The sequence below is a fragment of the Arvicanthis niloticus genome, chromosome 23 (genome assembly GCF_011762505.2).
Source record: "Arvicanthis niloticus isolate mArvNil1 chromosome 23, mArvNil1.pat.X, whole genome shotgun sequence".
Classification (NCBI taxonomy): domain Eukaryota; kingdom Metazoa; phylum Chordata; class Mammalia; order Rodentia; family Muridae; genus Arvicanthis; species Arvicanthis niloticus.
The window spans coordinates 15,875,133-15,890,809 of NC_133430.1; the positions used below are offsets into that span (position 1 = coordinate 15,875,133).

General features: G+C 50.9%; 1 protein-coding gene across 3 annotated transcripts in view; it reads left to right on the plus strand.

The window, feature by feature from the left end:
• Positions 1 to 8,254: 8,254 nt before the first annotated feature.
• Positions 8,255 to 15,677, plus strand: part of Itpk1 (inositol-tetrakisphosphate 1-kinase) — a 135,418-nt gene continuing 127,995 nt past the window's right edge. The window contains exon 1 of one of the 3 annotated variants that reach the window (XM_076921349.1): positions 8,255 to 8,495. In XM_076921349.1, coding sequence (XP_076777464.1) covers positions 8,401 to 8,495 — 95 coding nt within the window. In that variant the 5' untranslated portion in view covers positions 8,255 to 8,400. The remainder of the gene's footprint in view (positions 8,496 to 15,677) is intronic. The other 2 variants (XM_076921350.1, XM_076921351.1) reach the window with 2 other exon arrangements.

Sequence of the window (15,677 nt, forward strand, 5' to 3'; positions counted from 1 at the left end):
TGTGGGCTGTGAGCCCCCTCTATTTCTTTTCCCTCGAATCTAAATTTCTCATAAAGACAAACTGCAGCAGCCTGTCTGCAAGAACTCGAGGGCGGGGCTCTACCAGGAAAAGCAATTTAGGATCCAAGAAGCCACCAGAGGCCTCTTTCCCCATGACCCTATAGGGTAGACGTCACCAAGGCCCATGGGGCTGGCTGGGGCTGGGCAGTAGTTGGTATTTCTTAATATAGTTAGTCAGTAGCTGTGTTTTCTAAGTGCCACAGAGGACTAAAGGAATGTCACTAAATGTTTGGCACAGAGAGAAATGATGGTTTTGTGAGGGCTAGTTCCCAGGCTCTGGGAATGGCATCAATCACAGAGGAGGGGTACTTGTGAACAATCTCCATTGCCAGGTCTGCTCCCTTTGGGTTCAGGCTGAAAGCAGGCAGAAATAGCAGTGGTCAAGAAGGCTTGACGCTCTGGGCTCTAGGCTCTGTCATGCTCAAGCGGCAAGAACTCAGGGTTGTGTGTGGCAGGCTCTCTGACTGGCTCGGGGGGGGTGGGGGGGGCAGGTTCTTCCTTCCCGCCTCGTATGGGGCTCCCTTTTAATAATCTGCTGCATTGCCGTGCCTCTCTGAGCCGTTCCTTCTTTCCTTACACTGGAGGGCCCAAGACGAGGGACAATTGCCCTCTGCCTGTCCCCACAAACTCCATGTTTTTGTTTTTTTCTTTTTTGAGACTGGGTTTCTCTGTGTAGGTCTAGCTGCCCTGAAGCTCACCCTGTAGACTAAGCTGACCAGGAACTCATAGAGATCCGACTGCCTCTGCCTCCCAAGTGCTGGAATTAAAGGCATGCACCACCGCTGCCTTGTGACTCTATGAATTTAAAGGCCTCTTCTATCCCTCTCTCTTATCTCTTCTCTGTCCTCTCTCCTCGCTTTCTTTCTCTCTTTCAGTCGAGGGTAGAATTCAAGACTTTGTATATGCCTAGTAGGCACTTTACCTCTGTGCTACATTCCCCGACCTGAATGAATGTCTCCTTAATCACCTTTTTATACATTTGTTTATTGTGTGGATGAGTGCCACAGTGCAGGACATGTCCGAGGACACATGGCAGGGGCTGGCTCAAACTTAGGCGGGCACCTCCACCTACCAGTACCTTACGTGACCATCTCTTGAATGAATGTACCTTTCTCCCTCTGGGTTTACAGGGTCCATTCACGTCTCTCTTTCCCACCCTTTTCAGAGATAACTTTAGCATCTGCCCTGTTTTGCTACCTTCAAGGAAATCACTGATTTAGGCAACATTATCCATTGGGGTTTAGATCATTAGCAAGACTCTTGTCAGCAAGGAAATATAGAAAAATGTGACACGCGGCTGGAGAGATGGCTTTAATGGTTTAAAGCACTTCCTGTTCTTGTAGAGGTCTCAGGTTTAATTCCCAGCACCAACATGATGGCCCTTGATCATCGGTATCTTCCGGTTCAGGGATCTGGTGGCCTTTTCAGGCATGCTCATGGTGCGAGTGTGCTTGTGCACGTTCGTGTGCTTGTGCACGTTTGTGTGCTTGTGCACGTGCGTGTATGTGTAGGTAGGCAAAACACTCACATATAAAATAAAATTTAAGATTCTAAAAAAAAAAATTTAAAAAGAAAAGTGTGACCTATTTGTGGAAATAACACTGTAACGATTGTATCACACAGATGCTATGGTGTGAAAGGTCTGTCCACTCATGTGCAGTACAAAAGAAAGCAAATCTGTAACTTTCGAACAGGGTTGACCTCCTTCCATTCAGAGAAGAGGTGTGCTTGGTGTGGGAGGGAGAGCAGAGGGAGCCAGATGGGGGAACTGTGGTTATATGATGGCTACCTATGCAAACACCTCAGAGTGGGGCCAGGCAGGAAGCCTGGTGGTAAAGACCCTGGATTGGGCTTCCAGCACTAGAATATCTTAGCACAACGAGGCCTCATTGTTCCCTAGCAGACATCTTACTGTCTGCATTGCCTTTCAGCCAGAAGCATTTAACTTCTTCCTAACTAAGACTTTAGCTCCAACTTCCAATTTGCAGCAAACATTGGGGACAGAGAAGCAAGATAATTAGTGCCAGGAAACACCAGTCAGCCAACTCAGGACACAACTTCTGCAGGACAGTCAGTTCTGTCTTTTTCCTAAGGAGAACTGGTTCCAAATCAGAGGAAGTCAGGCGACATCATGACAGGTGCCACAAAGGGACAGCTTTGGGATCTGGGTTGCACAAACCAGTTGTAACAAGAACTTTTCAAGCCAAGGAGGGATAGGTATTTGATCTATTCATTCATTTTTTTGTTGCTATTACAAAATATCTGAGGCTGGGCACTTTGTTAGGAATGATATTTGTTTGATTCATACTTTCAGAGGTCCAAAAGCATGGCACTGGCTTCTGCCTGGCTTTGGTGAGAGACTCCTGGCTTCATCACAACATGGCAGATGGCATCATGGTAGGAGCCCATGTAAGAGGGAGAGGCCACATGGGAAGAGAGGAAGCAGGAAGCAGGAGATGTTGAGGGCCAGGTTTGTTCCTTCTGTACAGCTAGTTCCTATGGACACCAACCAGGGACAAGTGAAAGCTACTTAATCTCTTCAGAGGTCAGAACCCCAGTGACCTAGTCACTTTCCACCGGACTCCACCCCTTAAAGAGTCAACCCCACACTGGGACCAGCTCAGCATAGAAATATCAGCTAAGTTCTACATGCTGGTAAGGAATTATTTGTAATGTTTAAAGTCGTGGGGCTGGAGAGGTGGCTCAGCTGTAAGGAGCACATGCAGTTCCTACAGAGGACTCAGGTTCAGTTCCTGTCTCCCATAACCAGCCATAGTTCCAGTTCAGGGGATCCAATGACCTTTTCAGGTTTTCATGACTACAACACACATTCCTCTACACAGGCACATAATTACGAGTAAAACCTTTGGGGGGGGGGAGTGGAGGGCTACAGACACAGCTCAGTAGCTAAGAGCACTGACTGTTCTTCCAGAGGACCTGGGTTTTCATGCCTGTCACCCACATTGTAGTCCGTAACTTCATTTCTAGAAGATCTGATGCCCTCATCTGGCCTCTGTGGACAGCAGGCACACATGTGATGGACAGATATACATGTAGGCAAAACACTCACACCTACACACACACACACAAAATAAAATTTAAAGGAAAAAGACATAGAAGCACACACTTGGGTGCTTCATATGTTTTTCTTTCTGCAAGCAGCCATTTTGCATAGTAGCTGTGTCCTGGACTCATACTATATGCAGCCTTGACAGACTTTTCCATTTTGTGATAGCCCTGTGTTTCCCCTTGCTATAACTATTTCTAACATATAGTAACATATGCTGAAAAATGACTTTTTACTTATTTATGTATTTGTGTGTATGTAGTGCATGTTTATACGTGCATGTGGGGGGGGGACGGACGAGCCAGTGTTAGATGGCCTCTTATTCTGTTTCTTTTGAGTGAAAGCATCAGCACTGAGTCTGGAGCTCACCAATTGGCTTGTCTGGCTGTCAATCAAACTCTAGGGCTCCTCCCATGTTCACTCCTGAAAGCTGGGGTTACAGATGCTCCTTCCTACACCCGGCTCTTTAATGGATGTTTGGGATCTGAACATGCTACAAACCGAGAACTTTACCCATTGAGTCATCATCTTCCCTGCCCTCCAAAATATTTTAATAGTTCAATAAATACTGAGTGAAAAACCAGAGTTCTTCTCACCCCAGTCTGTATTCTCTTGTGTTGTTTCAGAAAGGAGACTATCTCTGTTCACACAAAAATATCAGGGTTCACGTTTCTCTGAGAAAAACTCAGGGTGTGTGTGTGTGTACACGTGCCTGTGTGCGATCGTGTGTGCAGGCGTGCTTGTGAATGTGGAGGCCACCACCAGACTCCTCAAAACCCCATCCAAATCCTTTGAGACAGGAACTCTTATTAAGCCAGAGCTCACAAGTTAGGCTGGGTGGGCTGGCTGCCAGGGAAGCCCCAGGAGCCTCGCGCCTCTGCCTCCCTGGTCCCGGGATTACACATATGTCCCCCTATACCTGTTTTTGTTTTTTTTTCCTGTGGGTTTTCGGGGTAGAACTCAGATTATCATGCCTGTGAGGCGATATTTTTTTTACAACAGAGCCATCTCCTAAGTCTCTTTCCTTGATTTTTAAAATAGAAAACCTACTACAGGCTTCAGGCTTCCCATTACACTTGATGGGTTTTCTTTCTTTTTCTTTTCTTTTTGGTTTTTAGAGACAGGGTTTCTCAGTGTAGCCATGGCTGTCATAGAATTTGCCTTGTACACCAGGCTGGGATTAAAGGCATGGGATTAAGATTAAACCATGCTCGGCAGGTGTTTCTTTTTCTTTTTTTATGTTTATGTTACATACATTGGTGTTTTGCCTCCCTGTATTCCTGTATGAGGGTGTCAGAAACCCTGGAATTGGAGTTACAGACAGCTGTGAGCTGCCATGTCGATCCTGGGACTTGAACCTGGTCCTCTGGAAAAGCAGCCAGCGTTCTTAACCGTGGAGCCATCTCCCTAGCCCCAGGTTTTTCTTTTTAAAATAACATATCTGAGAGATCCTTTGATACCTGCCCTTCCAAGGGTCATCACTAGCCCTCCTGCCCTAAGGTTCAGGGTCACCCTCAGTCCTTTTGTTCTTCAGCTGGTGGCCCCTTTCTGACAGAGATAGCCCTCAGGGTTGCACATTCTCTCAGCTTTCCTGTTATTTCTTCATTGCTTTGCCGGTCCCTCTGCTCCTCCTGGCCTCTGAACCGTGCCTCGGCTCCATCCTTCATCCCTGACCTTTCCTCTGCTTGCTCTTACACCCTAGGTGATCTCATCCAGTCTTGTGGCTCCGAGTAACATCTCAACACTCACACCACCCGTCTCGATGTTATCTCCAGCCTGAGTCACGGGCCAAACTACAGCCTCTTTCATCGAACGGCTTTCGTGCTCTCTCTCTCCACGGAATAGCTGGTAGAGCTCCTGACTTGAGGCCCCAAACCGGTGCCTCCTTTTGTCTAGCTGTCTACATACTTAGTGACTCTATCCTGCAGTCATTCAGGAGAGGATCCAGAACACATACGCCTTCTCTTTCGTTTGTAGTTGCACGTACTGCTCGTAGCCGACACCACTGGTTTTCACTTCCAACTCTTCCCTGCGTCACTACCTTCCTGGCTTCACCATAGTCAGTCACTGGCCTGGGTTATTGCAATAGCCTCCTGGCTTTCTCCCCTATTCTTGCTTGCCTGACAGGGGCTTGAGACAGTAAGTAGTCAGGTGATCTGAATAAAACCAGACAAAGTCTTGTTTTCATCCACAAGACACCCTTCACATGCAGAGGAGACACACAGCCCTTTGTAATTTGGCACCCCCTACCCGACCATCCCCTCCTCAACTCATTCTGCTCCAGCCAACCTCTTCACTGCTCCTTGCTGACGTCAGACCCAAGTACTTGCTGTTCCTCAGCCTCACCCCAGTCAGGTATCTGCATGACTTGCCCATTCACCTTGCTGAACTTTTGTTCAAATATCACCTCCTATGGTGTCTACCTCAGTTACCTGTTCAAATCTTTAGCCCTGTGCTTCCAGCCCACATGGAGGATGGAGGAGGCTGGGAAGAGATGGATGAGGAGTTGCCTGGGGACACCACCCCTTACCCGGTCCCCACTACACTGTCGGCGTATGGCACATTTTTAGGCAGCAAGGCCATTAGTCTTCTGTATCTTGAAGTGCTTTTGCACAAACACAACCTTCTCTTCAGTTAGAACTGTGGATCGGAGGCACTAAAGTCTAGGTGGGAACTGGCTAAGTTACCCAGTAAGTCGTGGGTCCTTGATCACTTAGATTGCGAAGTGATGGGGGAAGACGACAAGCCCTGAGGTTGGGTCCTGAAGGGTTTTCTGTGAGCCCGGGAACTTCTCGGACCTTGAGCTCACTTGCCCTGAAGGCCTGGTCCTGGCTAGCACATTCAGTCCTCTGGGAAACTCCAGGTGGAGCATTTCCTGCCCAATTGACAGATGAAAGCAACCGAGGAGTTTGTCCAGCTCACCAGCCAGTGTCTGGGTCTTCCTCAATCCCTCTGGTGATCCTCCTCAGCTCCTTGGCTCATAGGTCTACCCTTCCTGCCCCTTTGCCCTCTCAACTGGCTCTGCTTTTATCTAGAAAGCTACCCCCAACCCCAAACTCCTACTCATCCTTCAATGTCATAGTCTCAAGTCACTCAGCGAGGCCGGATGGACAACACCGTCCCTTGCATCTCTCACGTGGCTGTCATCACATGCTCCAGGAGTCAATGGTTTGTGTGCCTCCGCCTTACTCATCTCTGGACTCCAAGGCCAGCACTACCCTGCCACACCCTGGGACTTCAGCAAGTCTCCTGAACCACCCCGACACAGTGCTCCCCAGAAACCCACAGCCCGTGTTGATTTCAACAGTGAGACACTTGCCATCTGTCTGCTCCCTAACCTGTATCTTTTCAGCCTCCCAGACTTCTTCTCCCCATTTCTCCCCTCAGTCCTAGGCTGGACATGATGCTCCTCCACAGAAGCGATGTAATAAGACACAGAGCTGGACGGATGCTGTTGCACCTTGCCTTCTGGCTCACAGGGTCCAGGATACAAAGTCCCTGCTTTCCAGGACCATGTGGGCACCCTGCTTCTAACCCTCTCTCATTCTTTTCTCCAATTAAAGAAAAATTAAACTCACTCGATTTTATTTAAAGAAGCACCCAGGCTCCACAGCAGGGGAGCAACCAAGCTCCACTCTGGCTACAAGGAAAGATGGGGAAGTCGCCGCCAAGAAGCAGAGTGGAACATCTGTGGGTGGAGAATTACTGAGCAAAACCACCAGGGCTCCTGGGATGCTGGCTCAATTCACTTGACAGGATTATTATTATTATTTACATTTATTTATGTGTGTGCGCGCATGCCACAGCTTGAGTGTCAGTTAAAGGAAAACATGAGACTTAGTTCTCTCCATCTAAGATGTTGAGTTCTGGAGAATCGAACTCTGGTTGTCAGGTTTGGCTACAAGTACCTTTACCAGCTGAGCCATCCCCGCAGCCCCACTTGACAGCATTCTTACTGTAGACAGGCCACAGTGATCTGATACCAAGGATGGAGAACTTTTCTGACTCAGCAGAATTCTTGCTAAAACTGAACTAAGGGGGACGAAGGACACTGCCCAAGGTCTGGATCTAAGCCGAAAAAGGGACTCCAGTCTGACTTAAGTCTGGTCAAGGCCTGTTTCTGTCACTCTAACAACTTTCGGTTCGCCTTTAAGCCTTCTCTCATTTCAGACCTTCGAAAATTGTCTTTATTTCCAAAGCCAGATTAAACGTCTTTCTTTACACCCAGAAACTCATTTTTTTTTTTTTTCCTGTCTGTGTCTGAGGAGAACCTCCAATTTCTCCTCCTTAAGCCTGGAGCAGAGGCTGGAGATGGCTGGAATGTTAAGTACTGCCCCATGGGCCGGGGCAGGGCAGGTGGCTCCGAGGATCCAGGCACTAAGGCAACCGCTGACCTATGCCCCTTCACTTGTCAAAGGAAAGGCTCTCCTGAAGATACTTCGTGAACCCTGGCTGCTTCTCTCCCTCGGTTGAAAGGACCCCAGAGTGTGAACCTGGGGCAGCTGTGGAGTTATTACAGGACAATTGCAACGAATTGCCTCGGGGGCAATCCCGCTGTGCTGCCAAGGAGCAACGAAGCCCAGTGGTTTGGCCGCCCTCCAAGATAGACACAAGGCGCCCACACCACGACTCCCTCACCCCACACTCTGCCCTGGCCACCATCCAGCACCCCGCCACTAGCGGCGGCGCCTTTAAGACTCAACGGCGCCCCCTGGCGGCAAGCCGCGCTTCCTCCTCCGGGAGCTCTGCCCCAGGCCCCGCGTGTGCGCGGCGTGTGCGCGGGCCCCGGGGCAGGAAGGGCGGGGGACACGGCGGCGCGCGTCCCGAGGGGGGTCCCCGCGGGTCCGAGAGGCACGCGCGGGCGAACCCGCGCCGCGGGAGGGCGTGCTTCTGTTCGGGCTCGAGGCACGGGTGCGGTCACGGGCGGCGGCCCCGGATCCCCTAAGAGTCCTCGAGCGGCGCGCGGTGCTGCGGGGCGCACGTCCCTGCGCGGGCGAGCCCCGCGGGGCGGAGGGGGGCGGGGCGGCGGCGGTGCGCGCCCACCCGCGGGGCCCAGCCAGTGGCGCGGCGCGCTGAGCCTCCGCCCCCGGCCGCCGCCCCGCCCCGGCCCGCCCTGCCCGCCGCCCCGCCCGGTAGGACCGCGCGCTGAAGCCCGCTCCGCGTCCCCGCCGCCGGAGGAGGTGCCCGCACGCTCGCGGCGCGCGCCGGCCCCACACGCTCGGCCTGTGGGCGATTTCCTCCGGACCCAGGCTCCCGGGCCGAGGAGGAAGAAGATGCAGACCTTCCTAAAAGGGAAGAGAGTTGGCTACTGGCTGAGCGAGAAGAAAGTCAAGAAGCTCAATTTCCAGGCCTTCGCGGAGCTGTGCAGGTGAGGAGGGACGCGGCTCGGGGACCCCCGCGGCCCGAGCCTGGTTACCCCTCGGCGGGCGCTGGGCAGGCGACGGCTACCCGGGAAGGAGCGGCGCGCGCTGAGGCTGGTTTCGAGCAGCAAGGTGGCCGCTGGGGGCCGCGGGCTGTGTCCGAGGGGAGCGTGGCCGCTGTGGGCGTTGGGCTCAGACCGCGGCTCTCAGGTGCACTAGGGTCGTGCCGGGAGATCCCTGACCGTCCAGGGTGGTGCGATCCGGGAAATCGGGGTGTCTACGCCAGCAGTCAGGAGCTTGAGGGTACTTTTGGACCGGTGTGTTTTTCTTCCTCCCTCTCCTTCCCCTTAGTAGAGCAGGGTACCGGCGTTTGTGTAGAGCCTACTATGTGCCTCGCGTGTGCACAGCTTCTGAAGCTGTCATTGCATATCAGCCGGCTTAAGCCCAGTTGAAATGAGTAGCGATACTTGGCTTGTCTGTGGTGATTTGCTGTCTCATTAGAGCCTCGCAGCAGCCTCGCAAATTAGCCAGGGTGGTGATTCTGGGCCACGTGTCTGACAAGAGGGACACCTATCAGCAGAGAGGTGGGGTACCTGCCTGTGGTCCCAGGGCCAAGGAGTGGCAGAGCACAGAAAGTGATGGGTGGACCCGTGTAGGGTAGAATTGTCTTCTGCCATCTGGGCTGAGCACCTAGTTCTCCCCGCGCTGGTGCTTCAGTGGCAGAGACCAAGGGCTTTGATAGATCTTGCTCTTAATATATTACAGAAGTGCTGGGTTGCCTTGAGGCAGGTGTGTCTTGCCTCTCTGCAGAGCTGTTGATCATAGCTTCTCAATGAAAGCCTAAGAGAATCCAGCCCCCGAAGCCTTTTGCAAACTCGGGGCGGAAACCTTTTGTTAAGTAGTCTTTTCACTTGGTAGATTTGACTTTTGAGAATGGACTTCACTTGTAGTTCCATCCCTGGTGCGTGCCCCGAATTTCGGAGAATTGAACAGTTGGGTTTCCTTTATCCCTTGGTGCACAGAGGTTAGTTAGCAGTCTGAGCTGGCACATAGAGGCCACCCTGGCAGCACTGCCTTGCCCCTCGTGACCTGCTGCTTCTCTGCCCCAGGCGAGCTTTACAGGCCGTCTTTGACCACAACTGGATGGGATAATGCCTATTTATAAGGGGGGCCTGGTTCTGCACCCCTTATAGTTCCCTTGTGGGTTTGGCTGAGTCTCCCAGTCAGGCCTCTTAGGAGAAAGCAGGCTTTTCACGTTCGTCAGGGCATTCAGTGCAGCCCAGAATTCACAAGGAAATCAAGAGGAACTCGAAGCCAGAGCTTTGGAAAAGCCTAGGGCTTATGGGACATTTTTTTAAAAAAAGGACAGTTGGATACTTGTGCCATAAATAAACACACTGTGAAAAGGTTACCCTAGACAGCAGAGAAATTTGAAGAAGCCCCTCTGTCGTGTTGTGGAAGTCCAGTCTGACTCGAGGGGACCAGAGCTCCCCCTGCTGACAAATAATTCTTGGGAAACCCCAGTTCATCCCTTGCATCCTTTTTATTGATAGCACTATGGGTTTATGTCACCCTTTATCTACACCCGAGGCTTGTCCTTGGCCTGGTGTGTTTTATTTTGTAATTAGCAGGCTGTAGCAAAAGAGTCCTAGCACAGACTTAAGGGTTGAGAACTCACTGCCAGACCTGTAGGTTGGCTTGCCCTTCCTGTGGGCCTTCCCTCCTTTAAAGAGGCCGTGGGGGGGCTGCTCAGGGCACTCCAAGGTGTCAGCCCATCTCAGGGAAATCTTCACTGAGCATTCACTCCTCAGAAAGGGTGGTTGAATTCAAGGCCTACTTGCCTTCCTTTGCCCAAGTGTTGGCTTCGGAGAGATGGCAGAAAGTCTCTGGGCCGTTCCAGCAGCCCAGGAATCCTAATGTGCGTTTTTATTAGTATAGCTTTCAACGCTTTGTAGCTGAAGCTTAAGAAGGAAAAGAAAACACCAGAAAGAGTTTTTCTGTTGCTTCTTTACTTTCAGGACAGAGCCCCCTGGTGGCCACATTATTAACTAAACAACTGTTGAGATAGTGACCCCACCCCCACCCCCCTCTACTGTGTTTTGTTTATTGTGAATGCTGGAGTGGTCTAAGTGGCTCCGGAGACACTGTGAATGGTCATCGTCCTGTTCTTGACATTCAGAAGTTGGGGGTGTGTGTGTGTGTGTGTGCAGTGCTTGTGTATTGATGGATGGTGAATTGTCTATGAATTTCCTGACAAAAAGGGCCAGGGATGTTGGGAAATGACTTGAACTGTGTTCCAAATGTTTGGAGCAGCACCCACGAGGGCTGCTCAGCTGCACTGGGGCGAGTGCTTTAGCCGACAGTCGGGCCTTGTAAAAGTCCGATCGCAGGCGCTCATCCTTATCCAGCCTTTGGTTTACCGATGGGGGAGGGTTGCCGGTGCCAGAGGGGGCATGGTCCATATGTCTCCTTTCCTTTAAGAGCTCACAGTCCACCCCTGACACCTTGAGATTTGCTCGGAGAACAGAGCCTCTCTTTTCAGTCACTCTTACCCTTGTTAATGTCCAGCTGCCGCTAACTGTCTCTAGGGACACTTTCCGCTCTCCTTTTCGAGGTGGAGCTATGCCCTCAGCAATGTAACAGGTTCTGTTTGTCCCGAGCGAGCCGAGTGAGCAGGGCCCTTCCATGGGCAGTTGGAGCCAATTCCTGGGAGGTGCCCTGCCTATCATAGGCAGGTACAAAAGCCAGGTACCTTTTACATATGCCTGATAGCATGGGGCCTCTGGCTGGCCAGCGGATGGGCTTTGAACCAACCGGTTTCCAGTGGCGTTGTTTGTTCCCACCCTCCTCGGTGTCTCCTCCCAAGTACAGGAATATGCTCTGGCTAAGTTCCTTTACTCGAACCTGCCTCTCTGCCCCTAGCTAGAATCGACTTGGAAGCTCCGTCATCCCTCCTCTCTGTGGCTTTTCTAAGATGGGCAGTCAAGGTTCTCAGGGGAAGTGGAGAAGCAGGGTTGGGCCTTGGGGAGCACTCAGCTGAGAGTGGCTGGCTGGCCTGGGTTTCCTTCTTTGGTAGTTAAGCCTCTCCCCCATCTCCTCTCCTCCAGCTCTTTGCTTCTAGGAGACTGAGTTGTAGGTGGAAGATCCTTCTGTGTAAAGGTGATGGTGAGTCTGGCCTGTCTCCTGTAATTGTTGTCTACTTTGAGACATTGTCTCCCTCAAACACCTGATGACCTTCCTGCCTCAGCCTCCTGAGTGGATTAAAAATGTGAGCTACCACACCCGGCTTTCCACTGTAGATTCTAATGTGTCTCATATAAGCTTTCTAATAGAAATGGGGAAACCAAGGCATGGGACCTGTGAGGGACTGGCATCGGTTGGAAGGCTTATGTGAGCTCAGCCTGAGTCTTTACTGGAGAAAGCTGCCTCCGTGTTTGTTCAGTGTCCTTCTTGCCAGGCTAAGATGAACCATTTTGAAGGCTCCAGCTGCACATCTGAGAGACTCTCATCCTTGACAAACCTGGAGGCCATCTGGTCTACCTCAGCTTTCAGGAAATAGGCTCACGATGGGGACATCTCAGACCAAGTTATCTCTGTGTCCTAACCCGTCAGGACCCCTGTTTATATAGGTCTCAGAAGGGACCCAGGACTTTGTTGATACTTATGTGTACCAAGCACTTTCTGGAGTCCACGGCAGGTATTAGGTTGAAGTACAATTCACAGTGTAGATGTTCATGGGGCTTGGAATTTGGTGTCTGCAATAACCTGGTTCTGGAGAATGCTTCTGGGCCTGTCTCTTCCCCTAAGGTTGTATATTCCCATTCCATCCCACCCCACCCCCATGATTTGAGACAGAGTCCCACTGTGTAGCCTAGGCTGGCCTTGAACTTTTGACCCTTCTGCCTTGGCCTCCTCCTTAGTGTTGGGTTTCTTGGTTTTTGTTTTTTCATTTTTTTTTTTTTTTTTTTTTTTCTTCGAGACAGGGTTTCTCTGTATAGCCCTGGCTGTCCTGGAACTCACTCTGTAGACCAGGCTGGCCTCGAACTCAGAAATCTGCCTGCCTCTGCCTCCCAAGTGCTGGGATTAAAGGCGTGCACCACCACCGCCCGGCTAATGTTGGGTTTCTAGGCAGTCGTCTTCATTTGTGTTATGCTAGAGAACTGAACCTGTGCATGATAGGCAAGTGCCTCGAGGCCACACCCCCAACCCCGTTTTATCCTTTAAAACAAAGCCATCTGGAGGTTGCTTTCTGCTGAAATAGCTTAGTATTCTGGGCTGAAATTCTAGAAGATTCTGCAGGAGGGGAAAAGAGGATGTTACCAGGATTGAATGATGCTGGTCTGTAGCCCAGCATTTTTATCTGTGTATTTCAGTGGCTGGCTTTGCCGTGATCTCAGAGCTGTGTTGGAGAGAGGCATCCTGAGCCAGGTTCCCTTTACAGCAGCACATGAAAAATGGAACCCAGCCTTGCAAATAAACCTCTTTCTCCAGCTCTCAGGTACAGCCTGGACTGGCTGTGGGGATAGGCATCAAGTCTTTGAATAAAAACTGCCTAGGTTTCCGGGGCTGGGTTCACAACTGACCATCCATGTGATGCCCATTTGGCTTTGCAGATTTAGTGACCTTGGACTGAGTTTTAGTGGTTTTGCAGGTGTGGTCTGTGATACCTGCTAACTGACCATCTTGCTAGGAGGTGGGGTTTGTGGAACAGAACCTCAGGTCATTGAGTTGGGTTGAAGAGGCGGCCCACCCTGCCTGGTGGCTGTTCTTTACCACCTAGCTCTGGCTCTTACAACCCCTGCCTTTAGCAGACTGCTGCAGCCTCCTAGCTGGAGAATCTGAGGGAGGAGGTCTTGTTTTTTTTTTTTTTTTTTTTTTTTTTTTTTTTTGGTTTGGTCCTTGTGAAAAATTCATTCATTCTGTGCTTTGTGAAAATGCCGTCTTCATTAATAATTCCATTACTGTTATTAGCTAACATTTCTGCCCCCCCCCTTAAATATTTCGGACTTGGGATGAAGCTTAATCAGTAGAATGCTTACCTACCATGCATGAGCACCTGGGGTTGATCTTCTGCACCACATAAAACAGGGTGTGGTTGTGCATGCTCCTGCAATCCCAGCAGTCTCGAGGTGGGGACAGGATGATCAGAGGTTCAGGGTTGGCTACCCAGAGTGTTCCAAGCTATCCTGGGCTATGTAGTCCTGTCTGACCTAGAATTTGCTCTGTAGTTCAGGCTGGCCTCTAACTTACAGAGACCTGTCTGTCTCTGCTTCTGAGTGCTGAGATCTAAGGTGTGCACCACCAAGCCCCCCTCACCCCCCCCCCCCTTAAAATACAGGCACATGCTGCAAAATTCAGAGGGCCCAAAGCACATTATGAAAAGCCAGCTTGTCCCTTCTTAGCCCTGAGTTCAGCTGCTCGGAGAACTCAGCAGGCTGTCTCCATGGGTGTTGATGTGACCAAAGGGGAGCATGCAGCCAGCCTCTGTTCTTACAGTGGTACAATTGCTTGATGGATGGGGTTGTGTGTCTTGGAGAAATTTCACATTGCTGCTTCCTTTGGGGCTTCTGTAGTGTGTATGTGTGTGTGTGTCTGTCTGTCTGTCTGTCTGTCTGTCTCTTTGCCTGTCTATCTGTCTGTCTATCTATCTATCTATCTATCTATCTATCTATCTATCTATCTATGAGTATGCAGTGTGGTTCAGTTCTTCAAACGATGGATCGTTTTTTTCTCCTGAGGTTATCTCCTGCTGCCGTAGACTGTTTGACAGTGGGGGCCCCATCCCTTGCCTCAGTGTGCATTGACAGGTGTTGGGTCAGAGGTCACAGACATTCTACTTTTTCTTGGCAGTTCTGAAACAGTTTTACTGTTTCAGTTTCAGAGGGTGACAGGGTGGGAGAGGATGCAACTCACGTGTTCAGTACTCAGTGCCCGGCCAGATGCTGGGATGAGATGGAATGCTCTGGTTTGCATTTCGTTTCACCATAGTGAGATTGAGGGGTTCTGCAGGTAGCAGACACAGCTGTTCCTCTCACATAAATTAGCAGGTTTTGGGCATTCAGTGAAAACTTGGTGATGTGGTCCCTGACTGGGAGGATGTAAGGAGGGCCTTTGTTTTCATTCACCTTGGTAAACTGGCTTCTGAGAACATGCTTAGGCACATCCTTTTAAAAAGTAATACTGGATTTAGAAAGCAAGTCCTTGACCAGAAGAGCTATGTTTTGAAGGTCTTCCTTTCTGCTTGAACTGGGTTTACCCCAGCCCTCCCCCTCCAGTGCTTCTGGAGAGCCAGCTTTGGGGAAAGTGTTGGAGAGAGAAGCCAAGACCTCCTGGATGAAGAGGCTGGTAAGAGGTCACACAGTAGGTCCTGCTCTAAGGCCCGAGCCCCCTCCTAACAGCTGGAACTAAAGTCTCCCAGCAAACACACCCTTTCTGGGAGCTGTGAGTGAGGGCATGATTGTATTGGAGCAGGTCTGGCCATTCCCATTGGGCTATTTGAATCTGTCAGGGGCTTTGTCTTGCCTGCTCTGAGCCTTCTCAGAAAGCAGCCTTTGTGGCCTGCAGTCTCCCCAGCAGGGCCTCACAGGCTGGTGTCTGGGCCCCTTATGGTGCCAAGCTGCAGCCTGTGATGTCCTCCCTCCCCCACCCCACAGTACCCTCCCACCACCTGTTTTTAAGGTTCACTAGGGTGGATCTGTCTCCAGATATGTGAGGATTTGAGAATCACTCCCAGGAGGGAACCCCTACAAGACTCCTGCCTCAGCACCTCCCCCTCCAAGCCTGTACATGCTGGACGCCCCACCCTGTAAACTGCTCAGAGTGTCCCAGGGCACACCTAATGGACTCTGCTAAGTCACCAGTTGTCCCTGGAGGGTGAATCGGGATACACAGGCCAAAGGCCTTCCCCACAAAAGCTTCTGAGAGATGCCTTTCCTCTTTCACTCCATCTGCTCTTCTGTGATGTTCTGAGACATCCCTCCACACACACTCACACGCGCACACACACTGCTAGGCTTGTCTTTCCTTTGACTATTCTGCTTTGCTTTCTATTTCCCTCTCTAAAAAGCGGGCTCCTTGACAGGAGAGAGTTGGAGTACAGATACCTACAACATACAACGAACACAGATACTCAAAGGCATGTGATGGAGTCAAGGAGCTGCCTGGTGCTTTCAGAAGCCTCTGTTGGTCTC